The sequence below is a fragment of the Cricetulus griseus genome, chromosome 4 (assembly GCF_003668045.3).
Source record: "Cricetulus griseus strain 17A/GY chromosome 4, alternate assembly CriGri-PICRH-1.0, whole genome shotgun sequence".
Classification (NCBI taxonomy): domain Eukaryota; kingdom Metazoa; phylum Chordata; class Mammalia; order Rodentia; family Cricetidae; genus Cricetulus; species Cricetulus griseus.
The window spans coordinates 226,219,559-226,234,080 of record NC_048597.1 but is presented as its reverse complement, the minus strand read 5'-3'; the positions used below and the strand labels follow the sequence as shown (position 1 = coordinate 226,234,080).

At 55.0% G+C, this 14,522-nt stretch overlaps 2 protein-coding genes across 2 annotated transcripts in view; one reads left to right on the top strand and one right to left on the bottom strand.

The window, feature by feature from the left end:
• Positions 1-1,267: 1,267 nt before the first annotated feature.
• On the top strand, positions 1,268-10,691 carry LOC100753943 (3-ketoacyl-CoA thiolase B, peroxisomal). The gene is given in 13 exon segments (XM_027415363.2): positions 1,268-1,463; positions 1,604-1,697; positions 2,678-2,735; positions 4,671-4,750; positions 5,579-5,621; positions 7,400-7,498; positions 8,265-8,345; positions 9,096-9,286; positions 9,436-9,615; positions 9,874-9,929; positions 10,015-10,063; positions 10,066-10,159; positions 10,472-10,691. Coding segments are annotated over 13 exon segments (1,272 nt in total). The 5' UTR covers positions 1,268-1,292; the 3' UTR covers positions 10,548-10,691.
• A 373-nt stretch (positions 10,692-11,064) lies between these two features.
• The window catches only part of Dlec1 (DLEC1 cilia and flagella associated protein), a 46,345-nt gene continuing 42,887 nt past the window's right edge, over positions 11,065-14,522 (bottom strand). Inside the window, exons 34-37 of the mRNA XM_035444043.1 lie at positions 12,750-12,911; positions 11,772-11,925; positions 11,293-11,416; positions 11,065-11,205 (exon numbers count right to left, since the gene is read on the bottom strand). Coding sequence (XP_035299934.1) covers positions 11,082-11,205; positions 11,293-11,416; positions 11,772-11,925; positions 12,750-12,911 — 564 coding nt within the window. The 3' untranslated portion in view covers positions 11,065-11,081. The remainder of the gene's footprint in view (positions 11,206-11,292; positions 11,417-11,771; positions 11,926-12,749; positions 12,912-14,522) is intronic.

Genomic DNA, 14,522 nt, shown 5'->3' with positions numbered 1-14,522 from the left:
TCTCCACTTTGTTTTCTGAGGCTGCTTTCTTTCTGAACCTGGACTCGACTGATCTAGCACTGTAGTTTGCCCTGGGGAGCTCTGCCTGCCCCACCTGAGCACTAAGGTTATGGGACCTCTGTGGAGCCTGGCCAGCATTTGATGTCTGCACTGCGGATCTGATCTCTGGCCTCATGCTAGTGGGACAAGCCCCTTCCTCACTGACTCCTCTCCCAGTTTCTCCTGGGCTCTCCTGGGGTTTGAGAAAAACACTGTGATTGTCATGGTTTTTGACTGACCTGTCAGTGTGATTGGGGCAGGGGAATCCATGTTCTCCATCCAGGGAGCCCCTTCATTCATTCCTTCAACAGAAGTCCTTCATTCATTCCTTCAACAGAAGTCATTTATTCCTTCCTCCCTTCCTTCAACAGAAGTCATTGATAGTTCATGTGTTTGTCAAACTGCACACTCTTTGCCTTGGTAGACACCTCTGCTAAGCGGGCAGGGGATGGAGGCTTGCAGGGTGCTCAACACTAAAGAGGGCATCACTACAGGTGTCAAGAGGTGTTGTTAAGACCTGTGGACACTCTCAGAGACCTTTGAACCACTTGATGAAAAGAGTTCTTCTGGCCATCTAGGAATCCAAAGCTGCCCAAGAGGAAGACTGGGAATCCCAAACCGTGTAAACTTCCAGCTGGGGTCCCCGGGCCCAGGAGAGCCAATTAGGCAGATGCGATTCCGTCTTCATCTCCATCCATAGTGTGAGGCTGTTGCCAAGGCCCCAGAACCTCCTGTCTTTTGTCTGATAATGTGCAATGGGCTTGCTTTGGAGAACGGAATCCGGGTTTATGCCCAGTAACCCAGAACATTTTTGAGGTACTGCCTCCACTGTTGATTGCAAAATGCTGTGAAAGACCGGAAGGCTCCAGTTCACACTTCTGGGAGAGGCATCAGAAATGTGAACAAACTTAAAAAAGAAAAAAAAAGTATAATTTGAAACAAAAATCTTATTTTTGTAGCGCAGACCGTCCTTGAACTTGCGCAGTACGCTCTTGCACCATCACAGGTGTATACGGATGAGCTATAAAAAAAAGAGGGGTTTTGGAGTTTATTGACCTGCCTCTGAGAAGCTGGGAGGTGGTGGTGAGGGGGAAACCACAGGAAGACTACCCTTCTGATTGGCTGCAGAAGGGGAAGGCGGGACTTGTGGAAAACGTAAAGCTCCAACTGGCTCTGCCTCTGTGCAAGCCACAGTTTTTCATTCCCTAGGCTCTGCACCCGGCGCCCAGGCAAATCCTCGGGGCCCCTCCGCGATGCATCGGCTGCAGATGGTGCTGGGCCACCTGGCCGGCCGGCCCGAGTCGAGCTCCGCGCTGCAAGCCGCGCCCTGCTCCGCGGGCTTCCCGCAGGCCTCGGCCTCCGACGTGGTGGTGGTGCACGGACGGCGCACCCCCATCGGCCGTGCGGGCCGCGGCGGCTTCAAGGTGAGGCCCCTCCGGCGGGCGGGCGAGGGGCGCAGAAGGCGGCCAGTGCAGGGGGATCCTGCCCTCGGGGGTGCGGGGTCGCAGAGGCCCCGGGCGGGGTGCAGGAGCGGGGCTCACAGCCGCGGCGCTCCGCCCTGCAGGACACCACCCCGGACGAGCTTCTGTCGGCTGTGTTGACCGCGGTTCTCCAGGACGTGAGGCTCAAGCCTGAGGCGCTGGGGGACATCTCCGTGGGTGAGCTCACCTGCCGGGCGCGCGCTGGGCCCTCTCCGCCCTCCCTCCCGGGGCCTCCCCTTGTCTCAGCGAACCTGGGTTTCACCTGAGCAAGAGTTGACGGACTCCACTAATTTCAGTGGAATGATCCCGTGATGGCCTGTGTTCCACATCCAGGTCATTAGCCATCCGACTGGAGGTGGAAAGCACGAACGCCCTGTAGTAGAGGCTTTAAAGCAGTGGTTCTCAATCTCTGGGTCGCGACCCCTCCTGGGACCTTGGAAAGCACGGATAGTTGCATTTCGCTTCATAACAGTAGCAAAATCACAGTTATGAAGTAGCAACAAAAACCACGAGGGACTGTATTAAAGAGTCACAGCCTTAGGAAGGTTGAGAACCACTGATCTAAAAAGCCCTGATGTTCCTGGAAACTCCAGGAGGCGGGAGGCTTTCTCCACCTACACCGACATCCTGTCTGTCAGAACCATCTAGTCCAGCCCGGTTCGGCTACAGGTGTAGACTGCGTCCACCCAGCCCTGCTCTAACCCCTGCTCTTCCTGAACTGGAACAGCATAGTGTGGGACAGGACTCTATCGGGGGTGGCAGCCTGTTCCCCCTCCCGCAGTGACACAGGGCGTGGAGGGGACACTTGGGGAGGCGAGCTATGCGTTCACTTCCCTCACCCCTAGTGCTACTTCCCTCGGTTTCCAGGCTTTGCACTGTGTGCCTCTTACCCTAGATGCTCTCCTGTTGCCAGGCAAGCAGGCCACCGGGCCAGCTGTGCTGATTTGGAGGCACAAGCCGTGGCAAACATGCTGGTGTCCCTCCAGCCCTGGGCTGGCTCCCCATTCCTCAGACTCAAGTCTCGACAGCCTCCCATGAACCTCTCCGCAGAGGCTGTCGATTCCTGGAGAGATCTGGAGTGTCTCCTTTCTGGGACATGCTTTACCTTAGGCCTCAGGACATGACCTGATGCTGAGTAAGGGCTCTTCTGTCCACAGGCAATGTGCTTTTGCCGGGGGCTGGAGCCGTCTTGGCACGCATCGCCCAGTTCCTGAGGTAATCCTTCTGACTCTAGCTCTAATTGTCTACCGTGACTGGGGGGGAGGGGAGGGGCTGGCATTAGAGACTCATCTGTATGTGGTGGAAACTCAGGCTGAAAGAAGACACTGAGGCAACTAGAGGGCACTGAACTCTGTCCTATGAGCATAACCTTTTCCCTAATTAGAGGGGGTGTGTCACTGGGCCCACGGCCAAACCACCCAGGGCTTGGGCACTGGGGCAGTCTCTCTGTGACCTATGTTTCAAACAAAGCCAACTTAATACATACCCTTTTTGTTTGTTTGTTTTTCGAGACAGGGTTTCTCTGTGTAGCTTTGGAGCCTATCCTGGCACTCGATCTGGAGACCAGGCTGGCCTCGAACTCACAGAGATCCGCCTGCCTCTGCTTCCCGAGTGCTGGGATTAAAGGCGTGCGCCACCAACGCCCGCCTTAATACATACCCTTTAGAGTGTAAAATCATATGGTCAACGCCAAGCAGTGTGTGCTTCCTTCCACCTCAGCTGGGCATCTCAAAGTCCAGGCTTGTCCAGTCATAGTGGCTTGGGGGTGGTGTAGTGTGTAGTGGGGGTGTATCCCAGGAAGAACCCTAGTCCTGCCAAGACAGGGAGGCAGTGGTTCATTCTTTCCCACTTGGAGACTGAGGACCCCTCTCCCTCAGTCCTTGCTGTGTGGGCCAGAAATAATAGCAACACTGGCCGGTGACTGGCAGAACCACTGGCAACTGGAAGGATCAGAGTTAGCCTGGGGTTCCAGATCTCCACACCTCTCTCGAGTCTGACTGGAGACTCTTGTCTCCAATCGGCTGTTTCAATGGACCACAGGCTTGCTGCCAGCTTCTCTCCTCCCTCTGCCCATTCTGCCCCCCATGGGGTACTGGCCCTGACAGCTCTTCCTGCCCTGGCTAAACCCTGCCCAAATATACCCAAACTCCCAGGCTTCAAATTGCTGTGTTTCTTGTCCAGTAGGTGACCTTGTTCCTCCATGGTGTGGCTTTGGCACCTGACCCTGCTGTTTCAGTCTCTCTGCATTGCTGGGGCATCCGCTAAAAAACAAGTGCTCTCAGCGCCCGGTCTCTCTCAGGCAGCACTTCATGCTTAGAGACTACTTAGGGGAACCTTGGTGGATTTGATAAAAGGCCACCAAGAGTTAGGGAATTGGGGGACATGGGAGGAATCCCACAGGCCTATGGAGCCATCCTCCTAGGGTCCCCTTCAGAACCTGCCTTGGAATACCAGTCTAGGGATTCCCCTGTCTGCTTGCACATACCAGAACCCTCATAATTCCTATGTACTTATTCTCTGGGGTTCTTGGTGTGTCAGCCAAGTGCCTAGGATTCGCCTCGGGCTTTACCACGTTGGCAAAGACCTGTATGCCACCTTGGAAGGCAGCTACAATAGCCTGTATGGCTGAGCTCAGGGAGCCCCAGAGCAGGGAGTGGAAGAATGAGCAAGCCAAGTGGGGGAATAGTCCACAGAGGAGAAAACTGGACACATTGAACCAACTCTGTGGTTACTAGGAAGGTCAAGGGGTGGGGATGAACAGCGGCCCGATATTGAGATGCAGCTGTTGTGTCCTAGGCTAGCAGCAGGCCCACTTCTGTATCCTCAAAGGACCACAGAAGTGACTGTTTTCATTGTTGAGTCTTCAGGGCAGAGGAAGGAGGCTGTCTGTGGCCCACAATAGGTTTCCATCGTCATCTGTCGTGGGACAGATGAGAATGTACTTGGGGACTCTGGGTAGTCAGGGAATGTGGAGACAGGTCTGTACAGTGGCTACTTCTGCTCTTACGGATCTGCCCCTGTGGACACAGGGCTGCCTGTTGTCCTGATCTACACACACACTGCTGGTGTCTCATGGGGCCCAGAAGTCTCGTGGGCTTTCCGTGAGACACTCACATCCAGGGCTGACTGGCATTTCCCCTTCTGTTTCAGTGACATCCCAGAGACTGTCCCTTTGTCTACCGTCAACAGACAGTGTTCATCAGGGCTGCAGGCAGTGGCCAACATTGCTGGTAAGTTGTGACTACTGAGTGCACATGAGTGCACCCTGTCCTTGGTCCTTGCCTCTCAGGACCCTAGGCAGAGAGCAGCACCCATTGTCACACCCTGTTGTGGAGTATCATTTTAACTGGGCAAAAATGTGTAATATTTGTTTATGCTATGAGGAGTTACTTTAACTGTGTAAGAGTGTGTTACATTTCTTCCTGCTGTATTTAATGACGTAATGATGTGTTGCTGTTTCACCTTGCCTGCCTAAGGCACCTGATAGGTCTAATAAAAAGCTGAATGGCCAATAGCTAGGCAGAGAGAGAGAGGAATAGGCAAGGCTGACAGGCAGAGAGAATTAACAGGAGAAATCTAGGCTCAAGAGAAGAAGGAGAAGAAGAAGAAGAGAACAGGGAGAAGGAGAGGAATACACCTGGGGCAAGAAGCCAGGCAGCCACCAGCCGGCCAGACACTGGAGGAGGCAGTGAAAGTAAGATATACATATATACATACATACAGCATAAAGGAAGGAAGGAAGGAAGGAAGGAAGGAAGGAAGACAAACCCCAAGGTAAAAGGTAGATAAAGAGAAACAGATTAATTTAAATTAAAAGAGCTAGCCAAAGATAGGCTGAGCATTCGGAACTAATAAGAAGTCTCTATGTCATGATTTGGGAGCTGGTTGGTGGCCCAAAAGAAAAAGCCTGGTACAACACCCTAAGCTTTTTTGGGGTGTTCCTGGATCTTCTGCGAGGCTTTGGTGAATGTACCCCAAGAGCAGGGAAAGAATGGGCTGTGCTGCTCCAGGGCAGGCCCACTCTGGCCAAGGATGGTTATGAAGTGCTTTTGTTGCAGGTGGCATCAGAAATGGGTCTTATGACATTGGCATGGCCTGTGGGTAAGACTGTCTTCCTGCCAGACCTTATTAACCTTAAGAAATAATCAAACTAACTTCCTCTCCTCAATTCTGAGGGGCCGTGATTCTCCCCGCCCACCATGGCAGCTGGCTGGGCTCTCATAGATGTAGCCTAGGAGTTGTTGAAGCTCTGAGCAGGTGGCCTCCTTCATTATTTCTGGCAAATCTTACTGTCATGGTGGAAGTCTGCAGCACTTGGACTTTGCCTGTTGCACTGGCTGATTTCCCATGCTCCTGAGAGGAGAGGGCTCCCTCCAGTCATTCCTATCTCCTTACACATAAAGTTCATCTTCCTAGGCTGTTGCCTTGTCTGCCACTCTGGTACCAATGGAGACACTCCAGCTTGGTCAGGCCTCTGCTTCCTGTGCCCTCTGCTCACACTGCCCCTGTGTTTCTGCCTTCGGGGCAAAGAGCAGATGTTAGGCCCCATGATGGAAAGAATAGAGCTCTGGGGCCATCTGCTGTTGGAAGACAGCCTAGGAGAGCTTGGAAGACAGGTTTGCAGGCTTTGGAGCCATAGCTTTTAATAGGAAGCATTGCTGATGCATGGTCGGGTCCCACCTGGCTGTGCTGGGTTGTCCTGACCAGTGTGTCAGTAGGAGGACAGCCAAAGTCCACAAATGGGGACCCTGGTAGGTGACGGTCACAGCCAGCCTGCCTGTTGCTGTTCCTTGTGTTTGTCATAACGAAGACAGCAGATGTGGTGGCTGGAGGGGAAAGGTTGGGGCTCTATGAGGTCCCCAGGATTCTAATCCCAAGCAGGTTGAAGGCCCTAGTGCTGGAGGTGAAGCACCTGTGCCTAGAGGGTGCCCACATCACAACCCCGTAGCCACTGAGAGTGCAGCTCACCCACGTCAGAGCTATGGGACCAGACTGTCTAGTTGGGGCTCATGCTGGTGGCCACGACCAGCTTCTTCCCTTGCCAGTGCTTCATACCCTCACCTCAGCTCAGCTCTGTGGCTCTTGTAGGACTGTTAAGTAGAGCCACACCACAGCTGACTGCGGGGCATGTGTCATTTATACAACTGGCTGGTGCTGTAATCCCAGCTGAAGCAAGAGGGTTTCAAGGTCAAGGCCCACCTGAGCTACAGAGCAAGATCCTGTCTCAAATGAAATAAAAAAGGAATTAGGGCTAGTAGATACAGCTTAGCACTATAGTGCTTGTCCGCCACATTTAAGGTCCTATAGTTAACACTCAGTTCTTCCGAAAAGATCAAAAGGAGCTCACATTATGCCAAAGTCGGGAGAGAACTTAGCCAAGGCTTTTGGTATTCATGTGGCCTCGTGGCCACCTCCCCAGCGATGTCTGATCCCTCTGCATGAGCCACCTGACCTTTTTCTCAGACGTCCCACCTATTTGCCAATCTGTGCAGGCCAGGTCTTTCTTTGATGTAAACTTAGTGTGCACCGTCTCTTGCTTCTCCCTCTGACTCGGGGACATGGAGGGCTGAATCCGGCTGATTTGGTTAGCAGTGCATTGGAGGGAGAACTTGGGGGCCATCCCTGAGAACCATTGCTTACTTAGCTTAGTAACACACCGTGCAGCAGGACCCAGAGCTGGGGCTGTATCTGGCACAGTGCTGTGTCTTGGGCTGGAGGGAAAGATGGCTCAGCCACTCTGCAATCTCTGCTCGCTGGCCAGGTGTCTGTCTGCTGCTTACCTGGAGGGCTCCCTGGCTATTTATTGCCTAGCACTTGCCACACAGCTGGCCATCCCTTGGGCTTCCTACCAGGGCTGAGAGCTCAATCCTCTTCCTCAGGGTGGAGTCCATGTCCCTGTCTGAGAGAGGGAACTCTGGGAATATTTCTTCACGCCTGCTGGAGAATGAGAAGGCCAGAGATTGCCTGATTCCTATGGGGTGAGTGTCCACAGGAAGGTGTGTGTGTGCACGTGCGTGCATAAGCCTGTGCCCACTCTGTTCTCAACCAGAGACCAAGGCATTTTCTCCTCGGGTTGGCAATGCTAGGCTTCCAACCCCTCGGCCTCCATCTTTTGAGTGTCATTAGGTATGCGATTGACATCATCCTTGGCTTTCCTTTCTTTAAGCACTTGAGTCCTCTCTGAACCCGAGTATCCAAACATATACCATGTTGTCCCCCAAACCGAGGTGCCCAGTCACAAGGTGGATGGTGCCAGATGTCCCCCCTGAAGCCCTGTTGGAGACCTGGAGCATTGAGAAGGATGTGGGGAGCACTAAAGCTCTGAACATGTTTGGGGAGGACTTAGACCTATGGGATGTAGCCTGGGAAATCTGTTCTCTACATCTCTATCATCTACAGTCATATCTGGGATCTGTGGACTCCTGGCTGTACAAAGACAGGTTTGCAGTGGGTTAATGGTCTGGCTTTGCCCAGACCCTCTCTCCAAAGGCTGCATGGAGCCATAGGAGAAGTTGACCAAGCGTGGCCAGCCAGTAAACCCAGCATCTCTCTGTTCCTCTCTTTGAAATGTGACTGGGTAGGAGGCCATGCCTTCTGCAGGCCCCACACACAGACTGCATGCCCCCCCCCCATAAAGAATGTTTCCTTTGGTATGTGCCTGGCTCTTCACTATGGTCCTTCAGTATGGCCCTGGTCCTCAGGTCCACAGGCCCACAGCCTCCTTCTTTGCTTGTTTGTGTCTAGGATAACCTCAGAGAACGTGGCTGAGCGGTTTGGCATTTCACGGCAGAAGCAGGATGCCTTCGCTCTGGCCTCCCAGCAGAAGTGAGTGCAGCTCCGCTCGGGTGGGCTATGGATAGGGCTGGAGAGTGGCCTGAGCTGGGGCTATCAAGATGAAACACATGTATTGACTAGCCTCATGCCTCTAGCTGGAAAGTGGAAAGTTTCAGCACCATTGTTGGGTAGGTCTTCCCAGTCCTCTCTGACTATACACTCTGAGGTCTGAGTGTCCTCTCCCTAGCTAGGCCTCAGTCCTACCCCCGACCCCATTCCTTGGGACATAAGGAATAGGACCCTATTCTTATCAGATATGACGGCCACTTGTGATCCTTAAGCCTGGAGTTTGGGGCCAGTGGTGCTAAAACCTAGTCCTCCTAGCATGAGAGACAGACCTGGGACTGTAGTGGTGACCTGAGGCTGCCGTTCAAGAAAACCAGAGCCTCAGGCCTGTGGGAAGTGCAAGACTTATTGTGGAAGAGACCACTGAGCAGACTGAGTGGCCACTGAATAAAGAACCCTAAATAGGACGGGACCACTAAATGTCCAGCTCTTGACTGGGATGGGCTCCAAGATGTGAAAATTGAGTCTAGGAAAGCTTTAGGCATGCCTTTCTCTCCCAGAGGAAGGTGGTGTCCTGAGGAACCCTCAGCAGTCACTCAGAGTACCCTTGGGGGCAAAGCAGTCCCTGGGTTGCACAGTCTGGGGCTGTGTGTCTTCAGGAGTTGGCAAATGCCAGGGACATTCAGGGAAAATGTAACAATGGGGCCTGATGTTCGCTGTCCATGGTGCTGGCAGGGCAGCGAGCGCCCAGAGCAGGGGCTGTTTCCGAGCTGAGATCGTTCCTGTGACAACCACCATCCTTGATGACAAGGGCAACAAGAAAACCGTCACTGTGTCCCAGGATGAGGGTGTCCGCCCCAGCACCACCATGGAGGGCCTGGCCAAGCTGAAGCCTGCCTTCAAGGATGGAGGCTCTACCACAGCTGGTGAGTGTGGGCCAGGAATAGGGCTGATGGAGGTGGCCTGTTCTACTCTGAGACCTGGGGCTGCCCAGGCCCCTTGGCGAGGTGATGGTGGAGGACTGGCTCTCCTCAGCTCCGCCTGACGCCTCCCCATCCCGCCCTTCCTCCCCTAGGAAACTCCAGTCAGGTGAGTGATGGAGCAGCTGCCGTCCTGCTGGCCCGGAGATCCAAGGCTGAAGAATTGGGCCTGCCCATCCTCGGGGTCCTGAGGTCCTATGCAGTGGTTGGTGTCCCTCCTGACATCATGGGCATCGGTCCTGCCTATGCCATCCCTGCAGCCTTGCAGAAAGCAGGTGAGGCAGTCCCTCTCATCCTGCACCTGGACCCCTCGTTACCTCTATCTGGGACTGGGGTTGCAGGGTTTGACCCTGTGGGTGCTTGGGAATGAAAGTGGGTCAGACTAGCACCCGTGTCCAAGGCCTCCCTAAGCTACCATTGGAACCCCTGGCCTGGCACACAGTAGACTGCTAGAGCCGTGCTTGGGGTGGAGCCCAGAGGAAATCCAGAGTCCTGCCCATGACTGTCAGCTCTGGTCTGAATCTTGCCTGCAGGCCTGACTGTGAATGACATAGACATCTTTGAGATCAATGAGGCCTTTGCAAGTCAGGTGAGCCTGGGTGTCCTGGTGGGATCCATCGGGCCAGTGGCTCAGAGCAGATGGAGGCTTCAGCTACTGCTCTGGCTCCTTCCAGGCCGTCTACTGTGTGGAGAAGCTGGGAATCCCTGCAGAGAAAGTGAACCCCCTGGGGGTGCAATAGCCCTGGGCCACCCCCTGGGCTGCACCGGGGCAAGGCAGGTCGTCACACTGCTCAATGAACTAAAGCGCCGTGGGAAACGGTAAGGCCGCTCCCTGTGGAGTGTTGTGGGGATGTTCGAGCTGGGTGTCTGGTCGCTGGGCCTTGAGATGAGCACACACAGGTATTCTCAACTAGGGAAGGAGGGCTGAGACCTGCCTTCCCAGTGACCTGCTTAAAAGGCAGCATAACCTATGGACGGTGTCTGCCACCTGGGCGTGTGTCTGTCTAGGGCCCGGTTCCCACAGATCTGCTGCACTCATCTGTCCCTGAGTCCTTGTTGCCACAGCTCTGCCTGGTGAGGGCGTGGGTTGGGGTCAGGCTCTGCCCAGCCAACACAGGTTCTTTTCCCCAGGGCTTATGGAGTGGTGTCCATGTGCATCGGGACGGGCATGGGAGCCGCTGCTGTCTTTGAATACCCTGGGAACTGAAGCCCTGGCTGCAGGCACTGCCCAGAGAGTCCAACAGTGACGGAACAGAGAGGGCCTCTACGGAAGCATGGGACACCCAGCACTGGAGGGGTGTATCACAGCACTTTAATTTAGAAAATGTGATCATCACTATATGGGGATGATTGGGCGTTGGGCCATCCAGTCTGGTCCTCAGCTGGACCACAGGACAATGTCTATTTCTGTGGGAAGGTGGCCTCATGAAAGATGTGTGGGGTGAACAAAGTAAATGTGTGTTATCCGATTTTGGTGGCAGTCATTTCCCTCAGGGTCCAGCTCTTGCTTTGCTGGAATCTGTGGACCATCTTTGTAATGATATTGTCATAGTCACCTGGTGGTGGCCTGTGCTAACCGGTTAGCCCTGGGAACTGTCATGCGGGGCGTGGTTAATTGACACCAATCCCTGGAAGGAGATCCCTTATCCAGGGAGCTTGTGTCTCTGCTTAGCAGCTCTGCCCCTCAACTCTGGGCCAGCCTGATGTCCTCAACTGGGGAGGGGGCTGAGGACGGCAGAGCTCAGAGCTGGTTGGGTATCACGTATCTTTCGTCATAAGAGCCTCGGCCCCGCAGCCTTAGGGTGCAAGGCTTCTCACTCAGCACACCTTCCACCACCATCGTGGACTCGTACAGCAGGCTGCTCCTGGGGAAGCCAGATGTGAGGTTAGGTAGTGCCAGCCAATGCCCAGGCCCCATGGGCGGTGCCTGGGAGGCAGTAAGCAGCTCTTACCTAGGGTTGAAGAACACCTGAAGGGGAATGGAAGGTGGGGGTGAATTGGTAGGTCGGGCCTCCAGAAGCCCACTACTTGGGGAGACCCCAAAGGCATTATCCTCGGTGACTGGTTCCTCCTGTCCTACACCGAGAAGAGAAGAGGCCACATGTGGGCACAGGCTGCTCCACATGTTGTGCCCCAGACCAGGCCAGACCAGTCTCTCAGGTGCTACCTCTGGTCCTTCCAGCTACCAGGGCAGGGCAGCCAGGAACTGGATGACTGGTGGACTCCAGGAGTGGACTCAGGTGCCACCAGTCCTAGAGAGCCAGTCTACACGGACGGGACCCAAAATGAGGGCTGGGAGTGTAGCTCAGAAATAGAGCACTTGCCTAGCAGGCTCAAGGCCACAGATTCAACCCCTGGTATTGTGAAAAAGAAGTCTCAGGGGTCTTGCTCAGTCCTGTCAGGGAGCCGTAGTGTGTCAAGCACGACATACCCATTAGCACTGTCCAGTAGCTCAGGCAGTTACTGCGGTTTACCAGGTAGACCTCCCGGCTGTGCTGCTGGTTCACAAAGCAGGTCCCGAAGTCCACCCAGCTGGTGGACAGCTGCAGCGATGGTAGGGCCACAACAGCCCTCAGGGGCACCTCCTGGGGGCCCGGGAATCAGTGAGGGATGAAGCATCTGCTCGCCCCGCTGGGGTGTTGTTCTGAACTGGGGTCCTGGGACACAGGGAAACCCACCTCCCCCGAGTACTGGCACTTCTGAGCAGAGCTGGGGTGGCAGGCCGTTAGGCAGCATGAGGTTGGCGCTGCCACCAGAGCCAGAGGGACAGGTGGAACCCTGCAGGGCCACAAGGACCCCTCAGCTTCTCGGCCAGCCTCCCTCCCATGGAGCTCATGTTCTGCTGTCCGACCTCCATCACCTTCCTTGTCTCCCTCGTCCTATGGGGTCCCAGGCATGCTCCCCAGATCATTAGACCCCGAGCCAGGTGGCCCACGGCCTCTCGGAAGTCCACGAATCACTCGGGGACTGCCAGGGTCAACTTCCCTTTGGCTCCAGCTGCTGCCAGGTTGCAGGGTTCCACCTCCCTGTCCTGCTTCTGGTCTCTCTGGCATCTCACAAGGTCTATCCTTTAGCTCCCTACTTGCATCCCCAGATACACCCTTGGACTCCCTCAGCTCCACACTGACCTGTGTGTCACCTGCTCAATGGCTCTCAGAGCCCTACAGGAGCGAAGCAGTGTCCCTCACAGCTTCCTCGGTGGTCACTGTCCCCACTAATGAGGCCATACCCTAGGTCTGTCTATGTAGTTTCCATTTTCTCTTGATTAAACAAGAAACAGGCTTCACCTGCCACCTCCTCCAGGGAGCACCCTGGATTTCCCCTTCTAGTCCCTCACCCCCGGGGCAGGGTGTCATTTTCCTCCCAGGAAGGGGTGGGGGTGGAGGTGAAGAGGAAGGCTAGGACATGCCTGAACGGTCTGGTTGGTGAAGCACAGACGCAAATTCTGTGTGAACTCCATCTGTTTCAGTCCGTGCTCACTCTGCCGAATGTCCACTCCAGGTAGCATCTGATCAGCTGGGAGCTTCTGGTAGGACAGCAGTTCCAGGGAGAGTGAGAAGGACACGGCCACCTGAGCAGATGTGGACACAGCGTCACCCCAGGTCACTGAAGGCAGGTGGCCAGCCTGCTGATGCAGCCAGGTCCTGTTCGGCCCCCAGCTTAGGGGGTTTGTCGCTCCCAGAGTGGCCCAGCTACCCAGCACATGGCTCAGCAGTGCCCCCGTGTGGAGCACTTGGTTCCCGAGCCCTGCACACGCCTGCTGTGTGTGCTCGGGGGCACCTGGTCAGCACAGAAGACAGCCTTCTTTGTCCTGGGAGTCTACTGAGGAGACAGAGTCCTTACTCTCCGATTCTCACTTAGGTTGACCTGGGCTGAGGTTGTGTGTATGGGCCGAGGAAAGACTGTTTTTATTCTGAGGACATGAGGTGTCCCTTAGGGTCTGAAATGGGACATCCATGGCAGTTTTTCCTTCCACAGTGCCCCTGGCTACTGTGGGAAGCTGGGCTGTGGAACATGAGTGGACTGAGAACAGCAGACTGGGGACTGGGGTGGAACTCAAGCCTAACAGAGCAGGACTTGGGCTCCTAGCCCTCAAGACAGAATCAGCTGAGGTATTTGCAGCTAGTACCGGTTCCTGGGCCTCAGCCATGACTTTCCCATGGAAAGGAGGCCTGAAGGGGTCTGGGCGCTTATGTTTGTTGCAAGCATCCTAAAGGCTGCTTTTCCCAGGTTTGGAAACCACTATCTAGGGCCAAGATGAGAAGCATGGGTAGCACTACTAGGTCAGAGGTTGTCCTGGGGCTTGATTGGTTGGGGGTGGGGGTGGGGAGTTCAGAGCTCTGGGGGGTGCCAGTGGCTGCTGTGAAACTATCACGTCATCGAGAAGACACCACGTGGGACGGGGCGTGGTAATGGTGAATTCAGTTTTACAGGCCTGTTTAGATCTAGAACTAAACCAGTTCAGGTCACGTGACTAGGTTCCATCTGACTGTGCCCACAGAGGAGGGTGTGAGGCCATCACTATGTGATGTTCACTTTTTTGGGGGGAAGCATCTGGGTCACCCCTGAACTTCCTGGGGAGCTCTAGTAGGGTGGACCCTCCCTTCCCCTTAGCTCACTTAGCAGGGAGCCCAGGCAGAGTGGTCAAGAGACTCCCCCTTGTGCCATCTCCTGCAGCTCCGGCTCTGGCTCTGGCTCCCTCCCCCCTCCCCTCCCCTCCCCTCCCTGCTCCCCAAGTAAGGCCTTGGAAGTCCCGCCAGGCAACACGTGCAGGCTCTCACTGCGGACCTGATCGTGAAAGACACACCTTCGAGCCAGAGAGCATGTGGCTATTCAGTGAGATCCTGGAGGAGCTGGACGAGAAGACCCACAGTGTGCGAATGAGATGGGCATTGAGCTGGGGCTCTACAGCCCGGCAACAGAAGGGGTGAGGCACATGGGGACGGATACACACTGGGGGAACTAGGCATGCTTCTGGAATGCATGTGTCTGTTTGCAGTAGGTCCATCTGTGATGACTTGTGCAGAGGGACTGCGTATTTTGGAAGGGACATGTTGTCTGGGGCATGCACCTAGGATTGTCCATTTGTACCTGGCGCCAAGATGTGAGCAGGATGTGTGTGTGTGCATGCATGTGTGCATGCGTGCGTGCGTGCATGCGTGTGTGTGTGTGTGTGTGTGTG